At 44.4% G+C, this 26,039-nt stretch overlaps 1 protein-coding gene across 1 annotated transcript in view; it reads left to right on the forward strand.

Annotated features, from left to right (window-relative positions):
- PGM2L1 (phosphoglucomutase 2 like 1) overlaps positions 1 to 26,039 on the forward strand; it is a 38,588-nt gene that overhangs the window by 496 nt on the left and 12,053 nt on the right. Inside the window, exons 2-9 of the mRNA XM_063306005.1 lie at positions 10,562 to 10,729; positions 15,909 to 16,015; positions 17,028 to 17,112; positions 18,007 to 18,090; positions 21,496 to 21,689; positions 23,758 to 23,947; positions 24,090 to 24,187; positions 25,731 to 25,911. Coding sequence (XP_063162075.1) covers positions 10,562 to 10,729; positions 15,909 to 16,015; positions 17,028 to 17,112; positions 18,007 to 18,090; positions 21,496 to 21,689; positions 23,758 to 23,947; positions 24,090 to 24,187; positions 25,731 to 25,911 — 1,107 coding nt within the window. The remainder of the gene's footprint in view (positions 1 to 10,561; positions 10,730 to 15,908; positions 16,016 to 17,027; positions 17,113 to 18,006; positions 18,091 to 21,495; positions 21,690 to 23,757; positions 23,948 to 24,089; positions 24,188 to 25,730; positions 25,912 to 26,039) is intronic.

The raw sequence follows: 26,039 nt of genomic DNA on the forward strand, positions 1-26,039 counted from the left end.
GTCCGGATTTGGAAGGATGTCGGAGGAACGTTCGCAATGCCGGGACTGAGCGAGCCTCCAGAGCAGCGGGGGCTTTTGCTGTTGCGTTTTTTTGCTTTTACAAATGGCATCCCCAGCTTGTTTGTGCCAAAATGGGCTTTCTCCTTCCACTGTCGCTGCGCCTCGCATCCGAAAGAGCGCACCGTTCAGTGTGGGGGACGCTCGGGGGTCCCTTCGAAGGACTCTCTTCCTTTTCATTGGGAAGTCAGCGGTGGTGAAAAATCAGGGCGCCTGTCGCTGCTTTCCTGGCGAACGAATTGCATTAATAAGGCAACCGCTTTTGTTAGTCAGAAAAGGAGGGGCAGACTCTGTTTTTTGGGTGGCAGATTATAGCGTTTTTGGAAACGAGTCAACCCACTCCTTTCCTTTTTCCCCCAGAGCTACCCAGAACATTCTTTATACGATTTCAATCCCATGTCCTGAATTAGTATTATTAAATAATATTAAGTATTATTTAAGAAATACTCATGCAGCGTAAGCCTATTAAACTTATCTGTACTGTATAGTCATAAGGGAAAATGTCTGAAGGGGATGGATGCTTTGCAGTTCTCCGCATCAAAAAAAATATTTTTTTCCAGCAGGGGGACAGCTTATATTTTTAAAATTTTTATTCTGCCCTTGGGGTGCTATGAAATACCATGATCTTAAGCTGATTTATCCTAAGCTGCTCACAAGTTTTGTGATATCTATCTGGAAGAATAGAAAATATTAATATACATACAATTAATTTACAGTTTATTTGCATACTACAGTTTGTGCTTTGTCTTAAAGCTCATTTCTTTACAAAAATCAACTTGGTCTACTTTTTATTTTTTTATTAGAGCAGTATTAAAAAAACACATCAGTGATTGTATAGTAACCCCCCCCCCCAATTTATATATATTACAGGTAAATTGAATATAAAGGGAAAAAAACAGGAAAAAGAATAAAATAAGATTGATAAAATATCAATATAAGATTAATTCAACATTTAAACTTAATTCTAGACCATACAGAAACCTAATGTTTCATCTTCTCATTTTAGAAATCAACAGCAAACACATATCTTGAATTCATTCCTTCTAGTGCTGTCTACTTAAAACCTTTGGCATTCTCCCTTTTTTCCTCTTTTGGAAATGACTTCCATTTGGCATCCATCTGTAGTCCTTTGGCTACCTTATTTCAGGTTTTCCCCCTTTCACACTGTCTGACGACCTCATAGGAAATCTACTGGTATGGAAGAGAGGGGAGTGTTATGAAATGGAACAGGGATGAGAGCTGTCTAACAGTCATTCTGAATTTTGGAAATTAATGGGCATTATCTATGGATAACTGGCAGCGGGAAGATTCTGTGTAAAACGGTTTATTGCAAAGTAAAACTAGGCAATATTAAAGGAAATGTTAAACAAAATACTAGCGGCTGGCAATGGACGGTCCATTAGTCTCCCCCCTTATCCCTTGGAAGGAAGACATTTTAGTGCCATTATTTTTCACCACAATAGCCTTGTTTGTTTGTTTGTTTGTTTTTATGCACAAGGACTATATGAATCTACATGCTTAAAAGCAGCTGTTAGAAGGATTTAAAAGAGACTATTGAATGTAATGGATAAAAAGATGGTAGCATTCAGTGCTGCTGACTCTTGCAATTGAGAGTGCTTAGAAGACCGGGCTTGTAGGAATCCTAGGCATTCTGTAATAACTAGGATAATTCCATGAACTGTGTAGCTTCTTAGTGTTCAAAAAATTGTCTTAGAGGTTGCAGAATTGGCTCACATAATTAAAAACTTCATGAAGAGTGTATGCTGTTGTTTTCATAAGAAAACATTGGTTGGAGATACAGCTGTCCCCTTACGTGGGACTACTTAATATTATGCTAATGGATCCTATATTAGTATTAGATCTTTTAGAGATTATGAACCCTAAAGGGGGCAATCACAATTACTTATTCTCAAGTTCTGGAGCCCCTGAATTTCCTTGCCTCAAGAACATCTGCATGCTGCTCCTTGGGCTGGGAAGGAAGGCTATTTTAGGCTGCAGCTGTCTCTTAAAAAGGGATAGAGCAAATGATTAATAACATATGCCACCAGATGCATAGAAGAGAAAGTGAAAGTTATTGCTTGGATTTGGATGATGCTGGGAAAAGCAGAGAACTTGCTTTTAATGTGCAGCTTGTCACTGACTCAGTTCCTGGCTTGGCCAGTTAAAAGAGGGATATCAGGTGCTGATGAGGGAGCTTCATCTTAATTAAATTCAACTAGAGTATTGGGCCTCAGGTTACATGGCATCAGCTGGGTTCCCACATTGCACTGAGCAGTCAGGTGCTGAGTAAGCCACAACGGGGTATACGTAGGGTTCTGAGCCAAACCCAAACGGCCTCCCTTGTGGCTTAGTGCAGTGTGTGAATCGGTCACTGTGGCCTATGCCATTAAAATGACATGGGGCCAAACACAGTGTGTGTTGCTTCTTCCCCTTAGATGCAGATGTGAAGGGGGAGGCCTTACGTGGTGCAGTTTGGGCAGGGTGATCCTGATTGCTCCTGCTGGAAAAATGGAGTTTTTCTCCACTTGCTCAGGGCTGAAGTAATGGGGAATGCATCCCTGTCAATGCCTCATTCAGGAGCCTGTTGCTAACAGAAACATCACCGGCAGAGTTTTTGGTGGGCATACTGGCCAGCCAGTCAGACAGACCTGCCTGGCTAACCTCCCCCCACCCCCTCCTAATCTCTGTCCTGTAGTGGATCTGAAGGTTAATATTGTGGTTTGATGTTGTTTGTGGTGAAATGAGAGTTCCTTTTCCTTATTTTCCAACAGCAAATGGTTAGTAAATGCAAGAAATTGGTGGTATGTACCTGGAGATAACACCAGGTCCTCTTGGAAGCTGGGGTATTCCCAGCCAGGAATTTGACCTTGTTTTGACAAAGTCCGTTCATAGGTCTAGCAAGTGGTACTTGCTTTGCTGTCTTTTGCTTATTGTCTGATTTTCAAATATTGCCTGATTGGTCTCACTTTCAACTGTTACTGCTGGCATATGAGGTGGAGAGGATGTTTTTCATGGGAAGCTTGGCTTGAGGCGGCTTGGCACGCTGCCGGGGTGGAGACTAACGACAGGCATCATTTCGCCCGGCATTACATGAGCCCTGAAGCTTGTGGGCGGGGGGGGGGCTTCATTCATAGCCTGTTCAACTGGCCTGTGTGAGTCAGAATAGGCAGCCCATGTGCATCAGGTCTGTGCAAACCAGGACGAGGAAGATATTGTCCTAAATATGGATTCTCAGTGTTTTCACTTTATTAATATTAACAGAGGCAGCTGTCTGAATAGAAAGATGATTTACATTGTTCAGGGAGAAAAATATAAAAAAAGTTGTTCAAATTAGCCTCCTTCGAAAGACGTGAATGTATAGTTATTAAAGCTCTTTTTCTTGCAATCTAAACTGGTTTAACTGAAAAAATTCCATAGACAAGGCTCTTAGCCGAGAACTAATTTAAATAAAACACACATCTGCTCAGGGACTTGAGTCTTTAAACTTTGCTGTTGCTATCTCCATCCGCATGGTGGACGGGTGGGCAGCACTTTCGACGTTTGCATCAAGGATGTTGCTCGAGCTGTTCTTACAGAGTAATTCCTTAAACTGCAGCTAATTAGACAGCTATTTATCAGCAGAAAATGCAGAATGGATCTGATAAACAAAAGTACCAAGTTGATATAAATATAATTAAATTATTTAGGTTAAACCAGGTATCAACCTGATACTAATAGTATTAAATTAGTTCTCCTGAAGGATATCTGGATGTTTTTCTGGCACATTTAGGGTTGGTTTATGGCCCGATAACTGAAATACAAGCCTATAACTGATCTACCATATTGTGATCTTTCTTGTATTTGTTAGGAAAGAAGGAAGCACCCAGTAATGCATAAGACCATATTTGAAGCCGTACAATAAGCAACATCATGCCCAGAAAGTGGGGAAAGGCCCAATTGCAGGTAACCCACAGGCTAAGTGGTCCTATAATATTCTTATAATATGGAAATTCGAAGTGGCTAATTCTTTTGCCACATTTAACGAGGCTCAGTCGCTGTCTTTATTAACAGGACGTTGGATTTTTTTGAGTATGTAGTTTATGATACTCTTTTGAGTAAATACTCTTTTGGGTATGTAGTTCATGAATAATTGGGCAGAGAAACCTAAGGCAATGTTATGGGGGCATTCTTTTCAAGGGAGCTGGAAGTTTGCTGCTGAGTAAACAGATGGTTAGGTTGAACCACCGATTAGAGATTTAGGATACTGAATCTTACCAGGATTGTCTAATGGTAAAAGCCGATCTCTTTGTATTGCATTTTCCAGCAGAGCCTTGACTGGCTTTTCTCTCAAATGCGATGTGCTGTGCCCAGTATGGAAACTTCCTAGCTGATGGGAAACTACTGCTCTGCTTCTTTTTGTCGAGCCCTTACTTTTCCAGTGATTTTTTTGGAAATTTGAGGAAAGACTACCATTTTAAAGCACTGTCAGAATGGCATGTGCAGTCCACTGTCCCTTAAATTCTCGAAGAGAGGTAGAGGTATTACATTATGTCATGCCCCCACGTACAGTGTTTTGCAGGATTTCCACATGTAAAATATATAATCGCCGACCGATGTTATAAAAGCCATCGGTTAGGTCAATCTGCACAAAGGTCCGTAGTCCCAAGTTTCCTCTTTTTTGGCAAGGGGAGTTAAAGACCCTTGTAGAACCCTGTTTCTTTCTCTTGGTAACACATGGGTATTGAAATCGATCCCGCTCTGGGTGGCTGCCATCCCAGGCAGAAACACACGGGTTCTGAGTATTTAACTTGGAATATACATTTCCCCATGAATAAAGACTCGGTGATTCATATCCTCTAATTTAATGAGAATTTGACTCTGCCTATTAAAATGTAAAACGTGTTTTGTCCTCCTCTCAGCGTTCAAGGCAGTGTAAAGTTCTTGTCACATGAAACGCTTCATTAAAATAAACGGGCTCTATCTAATTCACGTGCAAATGATTTTCTAAATCACGTTCAGCTCCATCACATTTCATGATCTTAACGGGAGGAGGTCCCTTTATTAAGCACTTGATGTTGGTTGAGTTGTTTATAAGGTCAGCCAGATCTGGAGCCCAATAACTAATACTGTTCTGTTCTTGAAATAGGTACAGGTAGTCCTCACTTAACAACCATTTGTTTAGTGATGGTTCAGACTTACGATGGTGCTGGGAAAACTGACTTCAACTGGTCCTCACACTTACGACCATTGCAGTGCCCCTGTGGTCACATGATCACGATTTGGGTGCTTGGCAACCGGTTCACATTGATGGCCTTCACAGTGTCCCATGGTCACGTGATCACCATTTTCGACCTTCCCAGATGGCTTCTGGCAAGCAAAATCAATGGGGAACTGCATGATTCGTTTAACGATCTTGTGGGTTGCTTAACGCCTGCAGTGATCTGCTTAACAACCACTGCAAAAAAGGTCGTAAAATCGGGTCGTTCACTTATTGACCACTTCGTTTAGCAACCGAAATTCCAGTCCCAATTGCAGCTGTTAAGCAAGGACTACCTGTATTTTGCTGTTTCCACCGACTGATCAGTGGCCGGACCCAGCCGCTGGCTGACCTCTTTGTGGCAAATGTCAGGGTTCCTCACTCACCCCTGAGACTTTGGATCCCATCGCCTTTTTTATGCATCTGCAGAAAGGAGGCTGGCTTGCCCCTGAGCTTGTGATCCATACAGGATTTTACCATGCATGCATATGGTTAAGCAACTGTGCATAAATCAAAAGCTGCAGGGTTTGTTATGTAGTACAAATTGCGCTCTCATTTATGCTGTCAGCCAGCCGTCTCCACGTCTGGCAGAGACATGAAAGCATGAACCTGCAGCGTCGCAGATTGTGGGGCTTGCAGAGAGAATTTTGCAGAACAGACAATAACACGCACAGGACTTTCCGAGATCGCCTGTGAAGGTTTCCCTCATAGAGCAGGTTCTGGCTTGCTTTGGGCACTTAATGACTGTAATCAGAGTGACTTCCTAGGCTGGTGCATCGACCTCTGGAAAGTAAACATTAATTACGTTAAATTAAAATTCGTTCTCGATTGGCCCTTGCTGCTTTGTGGGGAAAATTAGACAGTTCTGTTTTGTGATATATTTTGTGCTTCCTTGTGTTTGCACCATCTCTGTAAGTAGGTCCTGGAATTAAAAACACGTGTTTAAATTATATGTTCGTGCAACGGTGCGAGTCCGTGAGGGACGTGCTGGTTTGGTGTATCAGTTACGGTGCCGGACTGGTGGCCGGCGAGTTCCGCGGTGGTCTCCTCTTAGGCACAAAGCCGGTTGGGTGACTTTGGGCCTGTCACCTCTCTCAGCCCAACCCAGCTCACAGGTCTGTTGTTGTATGGAAAATAAGAGGCATAAGCATTACCGACTTGTACAAAATGAAGTTGGAATATACCTTTAGTACATAAATAAAAGTGTCTGGCTGCAATGGGTCTGTTCCAGCATCGTTTGTGGTAAAAGAAATGACAAAGAGAGGAGAAGCAAAACAGCTGGTTTAAGGATTTGTACGACTTGTCCAGGGCTGTAGAATTCCTTGGAGCACCCATGTTTTGTGCAGCGTTGCCTTTCACAGCTCGTTTCTAGGACCCTTGGTTATGGCTTTAGGGACTATGTGGCCGTGCTTTGGTAGGCAACAGCCTTGTCATCTTCTTTGCAACCCTCATATTTTTACCCACGTGCAACAGGTTTATCTTCTGCAGTGGCTTCTTTCCTTGCCAAATAATTCAGTGCTGCAGAACCATGATAACAATAATACTAATGACGATGATGCAGTCGGGTAGTGTATGCAGTTTGAGCAAAGTTTCATCAAGTACCTTTACTTAAATAATTTACTGTAAGTTTGTAACTTGGCTAAGTAGAGCTTCTGTGAGTCAAACATCTGAATTTCTGAAACGTGGGAAGGAGTGAACTGTGGAAAAGGCTGAGGACCCTCCAGTTTTGTTTGCAGACTGAGATATTCCCATTGACCAGCCTGGATTATTTCAGTACCGTTTTCCTCTGCCTTTCCATTAAAGGGACATGGTTGGCTGCCTTAATCTCTACTTCTTCTTCTTATATTAATGCAAAAGAGAAAGGGATGGGGCCTTTAGGGGCGAAAGGAAGCTTGAATGAATCTGAAAGGGGATACGTGTAGTCCGATATCGGTGATTTGAATTTCTCTTCGTGCTTCAAAATAGCAGCTGGCCTAAAGTGCCATTGATTACAAGGATTCGGGACCAACCACCTTGTATGAATTAGCGCTGTGCTGTATTTATTTTTTTGTTTGTTTGTTTATCAATCATATTTTTATGACTGCCCATCTCCCCCACATGGGAGCATTTAGTTGTACGTCTCTTCGGGGAAGTCTTCAAGGTAGGAGGAGCCACTGTGGTCCTTGGGTCTAGCCCCCTACTCAGGGCAGGAGCCCAAATGAAAGATTCTCCAAGAAACAGGCTGTGCGTGAGCATGCCTAGTGAGCAGGAGCCCACTAACTCTCTGGGAAATTGTTTTAATCCTTCAATTGATTAAATCCTGTCACTTTAATCTGTTATTCCACAGCCTTCAATCCGGAGTGATGGAGGACTTGTCTTTATCACCTTTCCTTTTCCTAAGCGTTGCCCCTTCTGTCCTTGAAGAGCATTATCTGCCCTCCAAGAGGAACATGCCAACTCCTTCACTGTCTTGTCAAATTTCTCCTGGAGTGGTTCGCTGACTCGATTTAATAACAGAATATGTTGAGCTCACTCTTCAGTTGTAGAGGCTACCCCATCAACTTAGAGATGAATTTTTTAAAAAAGCAAAATAAAACAAGGTAGTCCCTGCGCTCAGGCTTATAGGTGGGATTTCTTCGTGTCGTGGAGAGCAGCTCCAGAGGTACAGTTTTTATTCTGATTGCAGCAGGAAAGAAAATGCCCTTTTATGTGTTGGAGTGAATGCGTACATTTCTTTAAGTGTGATTTGTTTCGTTTGATGATTCAAGCGGCTCAAGCACATACTTTCTGGGGGCTCTTGTTGAGCAGTCCTTTGGTTTTTGCTCCTAGATGGCAACATCTGAGTGTTACCACACAAAAGAGGGTAGAGGCTATATAATTACTCCTGTCTTTTTCTCTTTAATAGGAAATGGTGTGTAGAGAGGAGAGAAATAAGATGAACAACTGCAGGAGGGTTTTCAGTGGAAAGCGGTTTTGTTCAGCTACCCCTTAAAATTCTGTGATCGCAGAATGTTTGGACACATCCTCGACATTTCCAGGGTTCCTCCAGTTTTTCTGTAGTTCCAGAGAAATCTTTCATGGTATAACCAGCTTCCCTCATATATGAAATTCTAGAAGAGAGCCAAACATTATCTTCCATTTCCAGCCCTCTAGGATCTTCTCACTATTTCTATATCTTTACTCCTAACCCTGGGAATTACATTAAAGACAAAACTATGGAATCATTGCAGTGTCTTTCGATTGATGGCTTTAGGAAGTGGTATGTTGGAGGACAACTTCAGCTGTTCTTCAGTGTAGGTTAAAACTGGATTTGATTCAGACAGAGCTCAGCCCTAGAACAGATGGATAGGTAGGTAAGTAGACAGGTATAAATGACTGCAACTGTGTCTGTTTAACAGCGTGCTTTTATCAGTGAATAGCTCTAAGCAGCCACCCCACAACTAGTTTTAAGGAGAGAGTTGTCCTGGTTAGAAGAGGTGGCTTCTAGGCATTTACGATGCTTTTTAGGTCCTGCCCCCCAAATGATGAGTTTGGGGTCTTAATCCAGACAACGTGGTAGCAAACGTCCCTTTGCTCCAGAGGATTTGTTTGGATTTTTTTTTAAGAAGATGTAGTTGTGGAGACTATCAAAATACTTCTTGGAAACATGCAACTGGGCAGCGTCTCTTGTCTTCCACGTTCTCTGTTTAATAACTGTCAACTCCACAGAAAATATTGAGAACAGAAGTTTATCCACCAGCTTTAATTGAAAGGAAGTAGACTCTGGATGCTATAACATGCATTGGCCTCTCCAAGCCATGAATCTCCCATATAAATTTGTACAGCTGTTTTTAGAGCACCAGTCATATTCCCAAGGCAGCATCAAAATAAGAATAAAGATGGTAGAAGCCACAGTGATTAAAGCAGTTAGTCACCTGGATTAAAATTGCATCTGCAGAAACAAAAAAAAGGGAGTCAAATGGGTGCTAAGCAGATCTCTTGGGGGAACATTTTGCAACTGGCCTCTGTGGAGGCCCATCACATGACACCCACCTGCCTCACCCCAGCAGCAGCCGTGGGAAAACCCTGCTCCAGAAATCCACATAAGCGTGTAGCTGTCTTTGTAAAAGAGCAAACTGTTGAGGTGTCTTCAGTGGGAAAAGCCGCAACTCCTGTACTGATCTGGGCCCAGAAGTGCCACTGGCACAGCACCAGGATAATATGAGGATAGTGATCAGGATCATTATATCAGTAGGAGTCATATCTTGCATCAGCTGCATTTTCCAAATCCAGCACTTTTCAGCAGTCTGACCTAGAGCTGAGAGCTTGCTTGAAGACTTCTCTGTCTTGGAATGGCAAGTGGGGCGTTGTTATTCAATCCAGCCCACGGTACCCAGATGGCAGGAGTCCAGGGCGTGTGGCTACAGCTCTTTGGACCGTTGACTCTTTAGTTCTCCAGCTGAGGTAACGCCTAAGGACAGACAGCTAAAGGACTTCAACAGTGCTGATCATGGAAGCAATCTAGAGTATGCTTAATCTATATTTACCAGTATAAATGGGGGCATTGTTGCATTGATGAAAGTGGCTGAAGAACTACGTGGATATCTCCAGTAGCTTCTGCCCGCCTGGTGCATTCCGGCAGAGTGGGTGCGCTCCAGGTCCCCTCCATTAAACGTTGTCATCTTGCAGGACCGAGGAAGCGAGCCTTCTCTGCCGCGGCCCCCCGCTCCGGAACAGCATCTCCGTAGCGATAAGGCCGGCACCCTCCCTCCTGGGGTTCTGGAAAGCCCCCAAGACCTGGCTTTGGTCCCAGGCCTGGGGTTGATGGGGGAGCCCTGTTTCGTTTTGTTTGTCGCCTTTAAGATCGTTTTAGTCCAGGCTGTCTGGGTGGTTTTATGCTTTATCTGTTTTTATGGATTTTTTCTGGGTTTTGTACACCGCCGCCCAGAGTCCACTGGAGTTGGGCAGCTATAACAAATGTGAAAAAATAATAAATGGGCCTGTGTGGAAGAGTCAGTGGAGACAACCCTTGCAGAATTCCAGAGGTTTTCAGACAGCCTCTGCTAGGGAAGATGGAACTGGGTTGAGTTAGGCCTGGATCCAGTGCATGGTTGCAAGCAGTGGAGCGACAGCCGAAGCTGGTTTTGGCTTAAGCTGTTTGTTTGCTTGACTGTGCATGGCAGAGTTACTGGGTGGATATGTGCAGAATCTCTGTTTCTCTACCAAGTCATTAGCCCACTAGGAGCACATGAGTTGACCCCAGTTTTCCTAGCATGTGAAGTCTGACCCTGCTACTTGTTTCATTTGCAGAATCCTAAAACCAAAGAGCAGATTGAAAGTCTGCTGCGAAATGGGAGGAACAAGGAGCTGCGAGATCGTCTGTGCCGCAGACTGACCTTTGGGACCGCCGGTCTGCGCTCTGCCATGGGGGCTGGCTTTTGCTACATCAATGATCTTACTGTGATCCAGTCGACACAGGTGAGTTTCGGGGCCATTGTGAAGGCCAAAAGCTGTGCCCCCCTCCCCCTGCATATGATGTCAGATGCATTGTCGGTGCCCCCCAGGGTGTGAAAGCTGTGACCTGAATTGGAAAAGCAAACAAAATTCATTGTTCAATACCACGTGTGCATCTGACACATGCTCTGTTCATCTAAGGCAGTGTTTCTCAACCTTGGCGGCTTGAAGAGGTGTGGACTTCAACTCCCAGAATTCCCCAGCCAGCCATGCTGGCTGGGGAATTCTGGGAGTTGAAGTCCACACCTCTTCAAGCCGCCAAGGTTGAGAAACACTGATCTAAAGTTTGTGCCATATTGTTCAACTGACAACAGGTCAAAAAGCAAGTCAAGTTGTCTCCTCCCTGCTGGTAGGCTTCCATTTGAAAGACACAGCAGAGAAGGGGGAAATGGAAGTGGGGGGGGGAAGGAGGGGCAAAGATAAATGGGGATGCAACATGTGGTTTTTTTCTGCTGACTGTTTAACGTTGGGTTACAGGCAGACTTCTAGTACAGTAGGAGAAGAACCAGGGATTTATGGCACATACCGAGAGAAGGTTATCTGAGGCAGGACTAGAAGGAAGCAAGAGCTGGGACTGCATTGGAGATTTTGGCCCTGTGGAGAATTCCTCCTGTTGACTAGGCACGGAGAGTTCAAGGGAACAGATTTGCCCAGCCTCGTTGAGTAATTCGGGAAAGCGATGTCTGGGGTCACTGGTGAACTTGGCTTAACCTCCCTTACAGGGTAAAACAGTGAGGTGGATCCCTGCTTGCTCTTCTGAGCTTCTTGGAGGAATATCAAAATACAGGGGATTTTCTTCTTCCTCAGCCTGCCAGAGTAACAAGTATTTTTTTCCTGAAATATTTAAGTAGAACGAGCCCTGAGGAAATGCATTTAGAAATGGGCCAACTTGCAACCTTGTCTGCATGGCCTTGTTAAGGACCAAAGATGCTCATTGCCCGAAGCACTATCCCAGGCATTTCCAGCTAAGGGAACATCGCTTTGTTCTCCTGGTTTACGTGGGCTAAGGTGAAATTCCAGGAAGGCTGCAGCAGGGATCCAGCGTGGTCCACGTATAAACTGAGGCTGTTTCATTCTCCTCTTTCTCCAAATTGCCTGAGTGCATGTGGTTAACTTACTAAAAACTTTCAGTTACAAGTATTTGAAGCACAAAGAAGTGCACGCTTGTGTGTGTGTGCGTGTGAGGATTGAAAAGTGTGAGGACTGAAATGTCTCTGAGCAGGGCTTGCTATACAGAAGCATCAACAAGCTGTTCTAAAAAACATGCCTGAGGTCAACAAATCTTGGTTCACTAAGGAAGCATGCTGATCTCTGGGCTTCCTTCTCTTGGCTCAGAGCTGTCCACGCTCTGACAGCCTGCCCGGCACGTGCTGACTCTGTGTTTTGGTCTGTGGGGAAGAATGTGGAACTTGGGATTGGATGATAAGTCCTAAGAAGCATTTCTGGCACAAAGTTCAGGTTCAGACACCAGGAAGTGTCTGTGGCTCTGTTCTGTTGTGCTGGTTACGTTCTGTACTGCTGGCTGGTTGTTTCAGGGACTGTTTTTGGTTGCCTGGCTGATCCTTTTGATCTAGGAGAATGGGTGTGGTGATTTGGTTGTGAACTAATCCTCTTTATATGTCCTCGCATTGGGGTGACGGCTGGGAAGTAGTTTGGGGAGCAGCCAGCAACAGTACTGCCTTTAGACGGTTCAGCCCACCTCCCTCACTCTTGTTGTAACTAGAAGAGAGATTTTTTTTTTTAATCCATTCAGTTGTGTCTGATTCTCAGAGACTGCCTGGACAAGTCCCTGCACTTTCTTGGCAGGTTTTTCAGAAGTGGTTTGGCATTGCCTCCTTCCCAGAGTTGAGAGAAAGGGACTGGCCCAAGTCACCCAGCTGGCTTTAGGCCTAAGGCGGGATTGGAACTCACAGTCTCCCGGTTTCTAGCCTGTTGCCTTAACCACTACACCAAACTGGCTCTCGAGAAGCCAGAAAATATGCTCAAATCTAATTTAACATTATCACATCCAGTAGCTGCCGTGGGCAGTTGTGGAAGTACGATCACCAAATCCATTACCCTGGTGTAACAGAAGGAACTAAAGCATGCCATTTGTGTACAGGTAGTCCTCACTTAACAACCATTCATTTAGTGATGGTTTGGACTTACGGTGCTAAAAAAACCCGACTTATGGCTGGTCCTCACACTTACGACGGTCGCAGCATCCCCATGGTCACATGATCACGATTTGGGTGCTTGGCAACCGGTTTACATTTATGACCTTTGCAGCATCCTGTGGTCATGTGATCGCCACTTTTGACCTTCCCAGTCAGCTTCTAGCAAGCGAAATCAGTAGTTCACTTAACAACCATGTGGTTTGCTTAACACCTGCTGTGATTCGCTTAATGACTGGCGCAAAAAGGGTAGTAGAATCAGGTTGGATTTGCTTCACTTAGCAACCAAAATTCCAGTCCCAGTTGTGGTCATTAAGAGAGGACTACCTGTGAAGGGCTCAGCCTTTGACCACCTGGTGAGCAAAGTCAGAGTTGCTTTTAACTGGGCATGCCACCCATGTGGCAAGGACCCCCTCTGTGTGTTTGTGAAGTAACTCCATTCTCACTCCAGGCAGATTTGAGGGGCTGAGGTGGAAGATTTCTTTCTATAACAGAAGCCTGGCCTGTCACAGCTCAGAATTGTGAAATTGCTATTTTTTTTACTTTGTCCCTTTAACTGCAGTCAAGCGACTTACCTCCGTCTAAGGTTACAGCTCGTTTCTGTTGGCGTAAGGAACTGATGCTGCAACAAGAGACGTAGCATAATGCTTGTGTTTGTGTAAATTTTCATTCCTTGCCACAGGACAACTTTATGAGCATTTTGGGGAGCAATCAAGGTGTGTGTGCTGGATCTTCTCCTAACTGCCGACCAGTTGTGCGTATTTAGAGGGGGAAGGTCGGTTAGCGGCCCTATCCATCCTGCGATGTAGCTTGGAGCAGTTGCTAAGAGCACTTAGCTGCGTCTGCATTTGGGTATTGGCAGTCCTGCGGCTCAGGCTGGCTTGTAGGTGGGGAAGGGGCTGCCTTTGGTCCTTGCCCCCCTTGATGCTGCACATCTGCCATGTATTCCCCTCATTAATTCCACTTAGTGGATAGGCACAGAGCAGTGTGGTTTATATCCAACGTGTCCTTCTCTCCAAATAAAGCTGCGGAAATTTGGGCGATGTCTGACTTCCCCCTCCTGGGTCCGTCCTTCTAAGAAGCGAGTGGAACCCAGCAGTTTTTGAAAGAAGGGGAGTGAACCAGTGTCCGCAGTCGGTTCCTACCTGTACGTTTTATGATGCCCCATTTCCCCCCTCTAGTTTTTCGGCTGAATCCATGTTGCAGCCTTAGTGCTTAGTGCTTAATCCATGAAATACCCTTGTGCTTCAGTCTTTTGTCCTGGAGTAGCACAATGTCTTGCCCTGGCCATTAGGACATCTTAAGATTATACTGCTATGAAGGCATATCTCAGTTTAATAAACTTTGGTAGGTTGAGTGTTTGGCCCATGTGGTCTGTCCTCATATCCCTCCCTCCCTCTTTTGTTTCCTTCCTTCCTTCCTTCCTTCCTTCCTTCCTTCCTTCCTTCCTTCCTTCCTTCCTTCCTTCCTTCCTTCCTTCCCTCCCTCCCTCCCTCTGTGCTGTGATAAAAAAGTTCTGCTTATCCAGAATACTACGGCTACCAAGTTTAAAACAAGCTAGAATTTTAACTGGCACCTGACTGGTTTTGAACCTGGTAATGGCCCAGATACAAAAGAATAATGAATGGGGAGCTGTTTGTCATTGTGGTAGTTTGCTGCTCTGTGGAGAAAGGGAGAAGCTGTTGATACACTGCTCAAGTTAACTTAAATAGAATTATCTGAACTAGTCCGTGAATGGCATGTTTTTTGGAAATCTTGACTGCGTGGGAGTATAATGAACTGTTATACAAAGGAGAAATGGTTTCCTCCCCAGCAAATATTGCTCATTGTGAAGTTCGTCTTAGTGATCATCTCCACCTACTGGCCTTTGGTGAAGGTGACCAAGAACATTTATTTCTGTTTTTCTTGCAAAGGGATCCAGGGATCAGCGTTCAATTCAGAGTGTAGCTGACCCAAGAGCCTCATTGTAGGAGATCTTGGGATATGCTAGACATGTAAATAAGAATTCTTCCTTGTCATTTAAAAGAAAAACGCTTTGTGTTTGAATTGTGTATGCCACCCAGAGTCGGCTATATCAATTTGATAGATAGATAGATAGATAGATAGATAGATAGATAGATAGATAGATAGATATAGATAGATAAAAAACCCTAACCCCCATAGATAGATAGATAGATAGATAGATAGATAGATAGATAGATAGATAGATAAAAAACCCTAACCCCCATCTACCGGTAGTTCTTGACTTACGACCCTTCATTTAACAACCATTTGAAGTTACAAAGGTGCTGAAAGAAGTGTCTTACCACCGGGCCTCACACTTATGACCATCACAGCGTCCCTGTGGTCACATGATCAAAATTCAAGCGCTTGGCAACTGGTGTGTATTTACGATGGTTGCAGCATCCTGGGGTCACGTGATCGTCATTTGTGACCTTCCCAGCCGGCTTCCGACAAGCAAAGTCAGTGGGGGAAGCCAGGTTTGCTTAACAGCCACGGTGATTTGCTTAACAACCGCCTCACCTAGCAGTGGACGTTCTGGTCCCAATTGTGGTTGCAAGTCAAGGACTCCCTGTACAGTTGGTTATTTCGTTTCTCCAACACTGGCATAGAAAGATTCCCACAACACAATCCTCCTGGGATACAAGGCGATGGAGCAAGGGCAGGTTCCTCCTTCCGTCCATCAGTCCCATTCTGGCTGAGGTGGAGGAATCAATACCTCTTTTTATTAACCCACTGATTCCTCTACAGAGAAGGGCATAAAAATAAATATAATCTGAATTCTAAATAATTTGGTTTAATATACATGTGAACATGTAAGGCCTATAATTTATACATATTGCCAAACAGAACCACCAGCTTCCTCTTGCAGAATCCGAGACCGAGGCCCTCTTGTCTGAGCAATAGTGGCGATCTCAGTAAACCTAACCCTTCCCTTAAATTTCCTGCCCAGGCCAACGATATCCTCCCTCTCTCTTACTTTGCTGCAGGGGATGTACAAATACCTGGAGCAATGTTTTTCCGACTTCAAGCAACGTGGTTTTGTGGTGGGGTACGACACGCGAGGGCAGGTGACCAGCATGTGCAGCAGCTTCAGGTATGGTCCAGATTTAAAAGTCTGGAAGTAAAAAGTGCCTCCGTTTCTCTTGTAGAGGCTAGTATGGATAGTTTGAAGAGGAGACCAAAAGGAGCCACTTTATCTGTAAATCAGCAACTGTAATAACAATTCCCTAATGCTTTGCCATGGTCCTGACCGGGTGCAGATCTCCCTTCTCTCTCGGGGGGCCAGAGAAATTTGGATAGTTTCAGGTGCACTGGAAGAGGAGCTCTGGGTCTGACAGCCTGATTCTTTTTGCAGACAAACATTTAAGCAGAATTTAATTATAAATATTGGCCTTTCCCCATGTGGTACAGTTACCATACACTTCCATGCATAGTTTGCTCTTGACCCTGTTGAATTAGTCTGGGATCCAACCGAGGTACAGTTCAGAGGTCCTCCCCAAGACTCAACGGTGTGTTTTAAATCACTTTGTAGTATAGAAAAGCATTTTGGTTCTGGCATGAAGCTGAAGGGAAGTTTTGACAAGGTGCACGTGTTTCTGTGCTTTCTGTATCCGTCAGCACCTTAGGGTTCCAGAACAGACATGCTCCTTAGTCAACACTTTGTAGTAATTTGTGCTGTTGAGAAAGATGGCTTTTTTCCTTTTATGCCTTTGAGTCAGTTTTTAACTCCTGGTGAGTACCTGAACTGGTCCCTGCAGTTTTCTTGGCAAGGTTTTTCGGGAGTGGTTTGCCATTGCCTTCCTCCTAGGGCTGAGAGAAAGTGACTGGCCCAAGGTCACCCAGCTGGCTTCGTGCCCAAGGCGGGACTAGAACTCACAATCTCCCGGTTTCTAGCCTGGTGCCTTAACCACGGCACCACACTGGCTCTCATGGCAAAATCAGGGTACAGAAAAATATAATGCAGTATAAAACAAATCTCTGAGCTGCTTTGCAACTCATATGATAGCATATTCTCAATCTTGCCTGTGGCTGAACTTTTTTAAACCCTTCATGAGAAGTTATGAATTTCCGTTACTTTAATTTCTTGAAATTCTTGCTTTCCACAGACTTGCCAGGCTCACAGCAACAGTCCTGCTTGCAAAGGGTGTTCCTGTTTACTTGTTCTCAAGATATGTCCCCACGCCTTTTGTGGTAAGTGGCTATTTTTTCATTATGACTGAGTTTAAGGAAGTTTCTTCTCAACTGGATTTGTGCCTCCGCTGTGAAATGCTCTTGAATATGGTGGCCCTCCGGTTTGAGTCAAGCTGGCCATCTCAGCTGCTATATCTAGAAATGAATCAGGGTTAGTGCTGGGCGCTTGGTGCTTCCGGTGTCAACTGAAGACTTCCTTTGATCAAGGAGCAATAAGATCTATTCATCCATCCTTGAAATCGCAGTAATAACTTGGTGGGAAAAAAGTCTGCACTGCATATATGGCCGTTTCCACTTCTCCACCCTGTGTTTATTTTATTTACTTATTAATTAAATTTATCCACCCCCCAATCTCGTTCAGTGACGACTCTGGGCGGCTCGGTTTCACGGTTCATTACTGTTTTTTGCAGCAAGCCGTTTCCAAAGTTGTGAAAATTCAAATGCTTTCCAAATCTGAACAGCAGTTAGACTTCTGTGGAATGTTTTCTTGCTTAGGCCAGGGTTCCTCAACCTTGGCAACTCTAAGCTGTGCGGACTTTGACTCCCAGAATTCCCCAGCCAGCTGGCTGGGGAATTCTGGGAGTCAAAGTCCGCACAGCTTAGAGTTGCCAAGGTTGAGGAACCCTGACTTAGGCGATGTGCATTTTTGTATCCACCTTGACATGCTGTTGTAACACAGCAGCAGTGGCAAGTTCCTCTTTTTGCACCTGCCGTTTAAAAGGTCGTATTTTATTTTTCTTATTTTAAATAAAATGGCTTTTTAAATGGCTTCCATCCAAGGCTCCAGTTGCTTTCCTTGTAGCAGCTGTACAGGTGCTTGGGGTAGCTGACGTCCCTTCTGGGGGCTCTGTCAGAAATGCTGAGTGCTGCAACCCACGTGATTTTGTCTTGCAGCCGTACGCTGTCCAGCAGCTCAGGGCTGTTGCTGGGGTGATGATTACGGCTTCCCACAACCGCAAAGAAGACAACGGCTACAAGGTATGTCAGCCAACTTTGTAAGTGCCAGTTTGACTATAGGTAGTCCTCACTTAACAACCGTTTGTTTAACTACGGTCTGAAGTTATGATGGCCTTGGAAAAAGTGCTTTATGACCTGTACTCACACTTATGACCATCGCAACCCCCCTGGCAGTCACGTGATCGCAATTTGGACACTTGGCATCCGGCTTGCATTTACAGTTGCAGCGGCCTACAGTCACATGATCGCAATTTGTGACCTGTTTTGCCATTTTCCGGCAAAAAAAGTCCATTGGGGAAGCTTGATTCGCTTAATGACTGTCATAAAATTTGGTCTGGTCACATGGTGACTCACTTAATGACCGCACTGCTTAACAGCCAGTTTCTTGGTCCCTATTGTGGTTGCTACATGAGGACTACCTGTAATTTGCTTGCAACTTTTTTTTTTCCCTCTCTAGGTTATACCATGTATTTTTCTCATTCTCCTCTTTGCAGCAATGATTTATTTATTTATTTAGCACGTATTTCCACCGCCCATCTCGGTTCAACACGACTGCACAGCTTACAATACATTAAAACAATAACAGTTCATACCAATTAAAACATTATAAAATATAAATCATACAATATAATACGAATATACAATAACATATAAATATACAATACAATACGATTCTCTTCTGTGCATTTTTAATGAACCCCAGCCTCTTCCACCATGCATCCCTCTTCATATTTCCACTAGCATAAGTTCACACATGTCTCTGGCACTCTGTCAACTGTTTCCACTCTGTTCCAAACAGCTCACACATCCTCCTCCTGTGTGTCCATTTTCTGTTCATTCTGTTGGGAGAGTAATCTGGCTTGTAATACGTTTTTCATACACGACTCATATTTCCGTTTCCTTTCATTCTTGTTTCTTTCCTTTCATTCCCTTTCTTCCATGTCCATTTTTTAAAGATTTTTTTTATCCCGCCTTTATTATTTTTATAAATAACTCAAGGCGGTGAACATACCTAATACGCCTTCGTCCTCCTCTTTTCCCCACAACAACAACCCTGTGAGGTGGGTTGGGCTGAGAGAGAGCGACTGGCCCAAGGTCACCCAGCCGGCTTTCGTGCCTAGGGCGGGACTAGAACTCTCCTACCACGCCTGATTGGCTCTTGCACTGAGAGAGAGGGACTGGCCCAAGGGCACCCAGCCGACTTTCGTGCCTAGGGCGGGACTAGAACTCTCCTACCACGCCTGATTGGCTCTTGCACTGAGAGAGAGGGACTGGCCCAAGGGCACCCAGCCGGCTTTTGTGCCTAGGGCGGGACCTGAACTCACAGCCTCCTGGTTTCTAGCCTGGTGCCTTCACACTAATTCATCCATTTCTGACCACACCTGCAAGTGGTCTGTTCCCATTCAGAACCTCTCATCACCTTCGGACCCTTCACTAATTTTCAATCTTTTATCATAAACCTTTGTATAATTCCTTTTCTCTGTGTACACACGAACAGACATGATTAAACTATGTATTTAAAACACAGACCTTTTTCTAAGCCAGTATTCACCAAACAATTGCTATTCACATTAATTTTTGAGTCTTCCAATAGCCCAGTTACTTTTTCTGGATTCATCTTGTCTGTCCATTCATGTCACCAAACAGAATAATTTTTTCCCATGTATCACATTCATTCAGAAAGTTCTGTAATTTTTCTCAAAACGAATATTTAGTTCTTCCATTGTCACAGTGCTGGCTCCTAACGTACAAGTATCACCAGTCTATGAAATCCTATTCTCATTTTACCCACAGCAGTCCAGATGATACTCATTCATACTTTCTGACATAGATTTTAGCCCTTTTGTTCATAATTAAATCTACCCCTTCATTTCCCTGCATGGATTCATCCACTTCACAAGATCAGACTATTTCATTCACATGTTAAACCTTCCTCTTTCTCTTAATTTCACAGACACACGACATAGTTATATGTTTCTCTTTGTCCTTTGTTAATTTCTGCTCTTTACCATTTACTCCAGTGTTTCTCAAACTTGGCAACTTTAAGACATCTGGACTTCAACTCCCAGAATTCCCCCGCCAGCATGTTGCCAAATTTGAGGAACACTGATTTACTCCTCTTACATTCCAAGCTGCAATCTTCCAGATTTTTTTATTTTTTCATTTTTTCATTCATTCTTCAAATTTTGCCACCGCCCGTCTCCCCCGAGAAGAGGGATGCCATGGTCATCAGCATTAAGGGCTAATAATATGTCCTCCACTGCTCATCATGGCTTTGGTCAATCAAGACTTTTGCATAAAAAGAGAGAAGGAAGACCAGATTTGCTTTAGGTGCACTCCTGTCCCAGGCAGCATGGTAAGGACTTCTGGGATCAGTGTGGGCATGTCACAGCCAAAATCCTCTTGATCCCAAGCACGTTCCCTCTCTTCTGTACAAGTTTTTATTATTTATTTTTATTTTGTTTGGATGCCACCCCACGTTAGCTGACTCTGGGTGGCTCACAACGATAAAATAACATAAAAACAGCAAAATACAAAAAAACCCAAAACAAATACAAAGATAACTGCAAAATGACATAAGGTGGCAATCCGACAACAAAGCAAGCAAAAAGCATCAGAATAGGGAAGTCTCGTCTTCCGTACCCCAAAGCTTGGGTAAATAGCCAGGTCTTTAAGGCTTTCTGGAATGGCATCAGGCTGGAAGCCACACAGATCTTGGGAAGAGCGGGGATGCCGAATCTACAAATCAGCTTGTAAGCCAACAGGCTGTTTCTTTTATCCCATCAATTTAGAGATAAGAGGCAATTTCAGGATACACACTCAGTATATTTGTTTATTTAATCAATCTGTATAGCTGCCCATCTCAACAAGTGGCTCTGGTCGGTGAGCAAGATTAAATAAACGTGAAAACAGTTACAGCCATAAATACAGAAATTAAAGTGTGTAGCAGTCAAGGAAAATACCACGGTCCAGGGCCGCAACTAGGGTCTGTGTCACCCGGGGCAAACATGATTCCGCGCCCATTTTGGTGCCCCCCCAGTGCTCATTTTGGCACCACCCCCCCCAGCGTGGCACCCGAGGCATGTGCCCCGCTTGCCCCCCCCCCAGTTGCGGCCCTGCCACAGTCAACAACTCTAGTACAGCCAGGAGACGGGTCCTTTCACACACTTGGGTTCCCTGGCCTGGGCAAACTTGTACAGTATGTAAATGTTATAAATAAATAAAATTTCCTGTAAAACTTGCATCACTATTTTTATACTATTACAATGTTTGTGATTTATTTTCTAGCGAGCTCCTTTCCGATCTAGCGATTTTCTTTGTGATTTATTTTCTAGTGGGGTGTGTGGGATTTAGTTCATAGACTTTTGCCTCCGCCCACAGCTTAACTGTGACTGAATTCTTCACTTTCCCAAACTCTCACTTCAGGTGTATTGGGAAAATGGCGCTCAGATCACATCCCCGCATGATAAAGAGATCCTGAAATGTATCGAGGAATGTGTCGAGCCATGGAACGGCTCCTGGAATGAAAATCTGGTAGACAGCAGCCCTCTCACTCGAGATCCTCTGCAAAAAATCCGTGCAAGCTACATGGAGGATCTAAAAAAGATTTGTTACCACCGGTAAGAAATCCAACCACACCACACTTTATCCTGTAGGCATAATTCTCGCATTTTAAAGGATTGTTGAGGAAGAGGTTTGGAACTGGGTTGAAACAAACCTGTGGAGGAAGTGGAAGGAAGGTGCATCCAACTGCAGTACTGGATACACCAGATTTTTTTTAATTCGTTCAATCGTATCTGATTCTCGGAGACTGCCTGGACAAGTCCCTGCAGTTTTCTTGGCAAGATTTTTGGAAGTGGTTTGCCATTGCCTGCTTCCTGGGGCTGAGAGAGAGGGACCGGCCCAAGGACACCCAGCTGGCTTTGTGCTTAAGGCAGGTCTCCTGGTTTCTAGCCCGATGCCTTCACCATGACACCACGCTGGTTCTACACCACGATAGGATGATGCTTTAACAACAAGTAATGAATAAAATCTGAGAAATGAAAGTAATGAATAAAATCTGTCTGAGAATTGGACACGATTGAACGGATTAAAAAAAGTGAATAAAACTTCTCGGGCAGTAAGAGAAACTGCCTGGCATTGCCATCGCACTCACTATATGGTTTGATGACACTTCCCATCATGAGATAACTCCGTTTCTGTTTTACATGAAGTTAGATGCTTAGAGCTGGGACTGTTGCTCAGAAACTGCCTCCCTGTTGTTCTTTTTACTGCTGTTATAAATTATAGATTATTCTCCAGGGCTATGTATATACAATTAGAAAACCATCTAATTCAGTTATAAAGTCAGCAATCTAAAATTGAATGCAGGTTGGGTTTAAATGCAGCATTTTCAAAATGTCTGACCCAGCAGAAACATTTTAACCTGCCACCACAAAGAACTGAGTCTGCTTATTTAAAATATTTTCTCAGTCTCTACTTTTCCACATTAAAAGCATTTACAGTGGTTTTGGGGCAGCAGAGGTGGGCAATTGCTTCCATATCCCGCGAGGCATCCCAAAGAATTTTTCTCACAATAATCAGCTTCTATTTGTAAACACCCCTTCCTCTCTTAGCAGAGTGCCATGGAACAGGGGCAGGGGTAACAGTGTGGGACTTCGGGGACTTTACCGTTTATTCCAGTGTTTCTCAAATTTGTCAACTTTAAGACCTGTGGACTTCAACTTCCAGAATTCCTCAGCCAGCCCTGCTGGCTGGGGAATTCTGGGAGTTGAAGTCCATCTGGGCAAGGACTGAGAATATAAGGGTCCTGTTGGACCCCTTTAAGCAAGCAGTGTCAATAACCCTTTCCATCTCACTGTTCCATAATAGAACCTTCCTTTACCTGCAGAGCTGCAGATGTCAGAGCATAACTTGCGTAGAGTGCCCCAGAGAGCCCAGCGCATGAACCAGAAAATCTGCCAAGTTCTTGGAGGACCCTTCAGGTCTCTTAAACCTTTGGAACCTGGCTGTTAATAGAGCTGCTTCTCCTGCAGAAGGAGAAGCCCCTGGCAATTGAAATTGGGGCTAGAGAGATGTGATTTATAGAACTGCCACTCTCAGCCCCCCAGTTCCAGGCCAGCAACCTCTCATCTGGTCCCAAATGCCGGAAGAAGCCACCTGCAGTTTTTAAGTTGGTGGGGGTCCAGACTGAGACACCCTGGAGCTTTTCCACCCCTGCTCTGCCAGGCCACCTTTGTGAAGAAGCTGGCCAGAACCTGTAACGCCACTCAAAATACTCTGCCCTTCGTGCTGTCACCCCTTAACGTTTCCCTTGAAGCAACAAGAACATCTAAGCCCGGGTTTCTCCACCTTAGCAACTTTAAGATGTGTGGACTTCAACACCCAGCATGCTGGCTGGGGAATTCTGGGAGTTGAAGTCCAGACACCTTAAAGTTGCTAAGGTGGAGAGACACTGCTCTAAGCAGTAAATAACGAGTAAACATCTTTGTGCGCTTCAAAAAATAATTAAAAACAGGTGGCCCTTGTGAAGAGAGGAGCAAGGTGGCATTCAAGCAGCTGGCCTGCATTTCTGCAGCCAAGCCAGGTTCTCGGCTGCTCTTCCACCGGCACTGTTTCATGCGAATTCCCCCCTCTTGAGAGCAGAAACGGCTCTTTAATGGTTTCTTCCTGCTGTTTCCATTGCAGAGAGCTGAACACAAAGACCCCCTTGAAATTCGTGCATACGTCTTTTCACGGGGTGGGGCATGACTACGTACAGCTGGCTTTCCAGGCGTTTGGCTTCCAGCCCCCCATTCCAGTCCCTGAACAAAAAGATCCCGATCCAGACTTTTCCACCGTCAAATGTCCCAACCCCGAAGAAGGAGAATCGGTGTTGGTAGGTGTTGCGTCAGTCGCAGTTCTGTGGGCAATGGGAAGGGCGGTTTGTGTCTTCCAAAGTAAACGTTTTAGGGGTCAGTCAGTCAGCCGGGATCAGCCTGGTTGGCTCTTTTGAACGGCTGCCACGAATGTCCTTCCAGGAACTCTCTTTGCGGCTGGCGGAGAAAGAGGGAGCCCAGGTGGTGGTGGCTACGGATCCTGATGCCGACAGGCTCGCTGTGGCAGAACGGCAGGAAAAGTAAGTGGCTGGACGTTCCTGTGGCTTGACCTTGATGTCGGTCCCTCTTCTGAGCCAAGAGCATTAACCCCCAGAAGAGGCTGGCTGGGCCGCTCTCCATCAGCCTGCGTGAAAGTAATAGTTGCTATACTATTAAGAACTTTTAACAATTTAATAGGTTAACAGAGTGCAGCATTTTCCAAACACCTCCTGTCTTTAAAGATTCCAGATCTTAACCAAAAGAACCTTCTTATGTAAATTTTAGGACTTTACGCAGTTCTGAATAGCCGGATCTAGGGGATCGTACATAGACTTGGAGAATTTCAGAGATGGCCGGCCCCCAATATCTTTGTGCCATTCTTAAAACGTTACTTCATTTTTAATGGTACAAGGTTCTCAGTCTTAATTCTTCAACCAGTGCCATTCCTGTGAATTAAAACTTACGTGCATTTGAGTCTTCTTTTTACTTCCAGTTTGATGGGACTAATTCTGTGTGGTATCCTTGAGGAAACGACTGGGAACTCGGCTTTACTCTTTAGACCACTGGTTCTCAACCTCAGCAACTTTAAGATGTGTGGACTTCAACTCCCAGAATGGGGAATTCTGGGAGTTGAAGTCCACACATCTTAACTGCTCAGAGTCCCTTTTGGGAGATGGGCGGTGATGAATTTGATTAATAAATAAAAATAAAATAAATAAGGTTGCTGAGGTTGAGAAGCACTGATTTAGACCTTAGTATATAAACTTTTTTAGACGTTTGTACACCAAGTTTAATACAGATTATGCATTATCCAATAGGTATTCCCCATTATCTGATAAATAAAAACTTCAGTAATGCTTCATAATGTAACATTATTCAGATACATTTTGATCCCAGACGTGATGGTGAATGCTGCAGGCTTGATTTAAAGTGCTTTGTCAAACAAGCTATATAACGCTCGTTCACACAGAACACTTAAGGTATAAATCACGGTTTACAAACCACAGTGGCTGGCCTAAAGACCAGACAGACTTTGTGGCTCAGGGCGGGTGGAATCAACCCAGCTGTTGTTCCAGCTCTTTGTTCAAACATTTCTTTGTGCGTTACGTTCTATTTCTTCACATACGCGTTCTTTACTAAGCACGTGTTGCTCAGGCCGCTCATTCATTTCCAATAGCGGTGTGCCAGCATTTGTTACGAACACACTTCGGACCCATTTTCCCCTTTAAAATGACATGGCTTGTTTTTATTTCCCTCTCCACGTTCTTAGCGATCGCTAAGAATGGTCAGTTGCCCTTTTCTGGGCATCAGATAACAGTCAAGAGCCTTCGTAGCAGCTGTTTTCTTCAAGTGTGTCCCAGAATGGCTGTGTTTACACAGCTTGTTTAACCAGAGTGAGTAAAGTTTGGACACAACATGCCAAGGCTGGTTAGTTTTAACCCTGCTTATTGTTTTGGGATATCGCATGTAATGCCGGGCTAGCTCAGGTGGTTACTTTACAAGACACTGTTGTCTGTGGCCCCCCAAAATGGGTTAATTTAGTAACCTGGTTAAGCCTCTAATCCTGTTTCGTTTCTTCCTCAGTGGCCACTGGAAAGTCTTCACAGGCAACGAACTGGCTGCGTTGTTTGGCTGGTGGATGTTTGGTTGTTGGAAGGAGACTTGCCCGAAAGATGCTGATGTGAAGGATGTTTACATGTTGGCCACCACTGTTTCCTCCAAAATTCTGAGGGCCATCGCTCTCAAGGAAGGATTTAATTTTGAAGTAAGAGTTGTCCACTGCCTTTTCTTTTCCATGCTCCAAGGGGTCCTGGGCATCCAAGATGGAGTCTTGAGGGGTTTTTAGGAGGCAGGACCAGATCACTCTTGAGTAGTCTAAGGGCATGACACATT

This window comes from Candoia aspera, chromosome 5 (genome assembly GCF_035149785.1).
Source record: "Candoia aspera isolate rCanAsp1 chromosome 5, rCanAsp1.hap2, whole genome shotgun sequence".
Lineage (NCBI taxonomy): Eukaryota > Metazoa > Chordata > Lepidosauria > Squamata > Boidae > Candoia > Candoia aspera.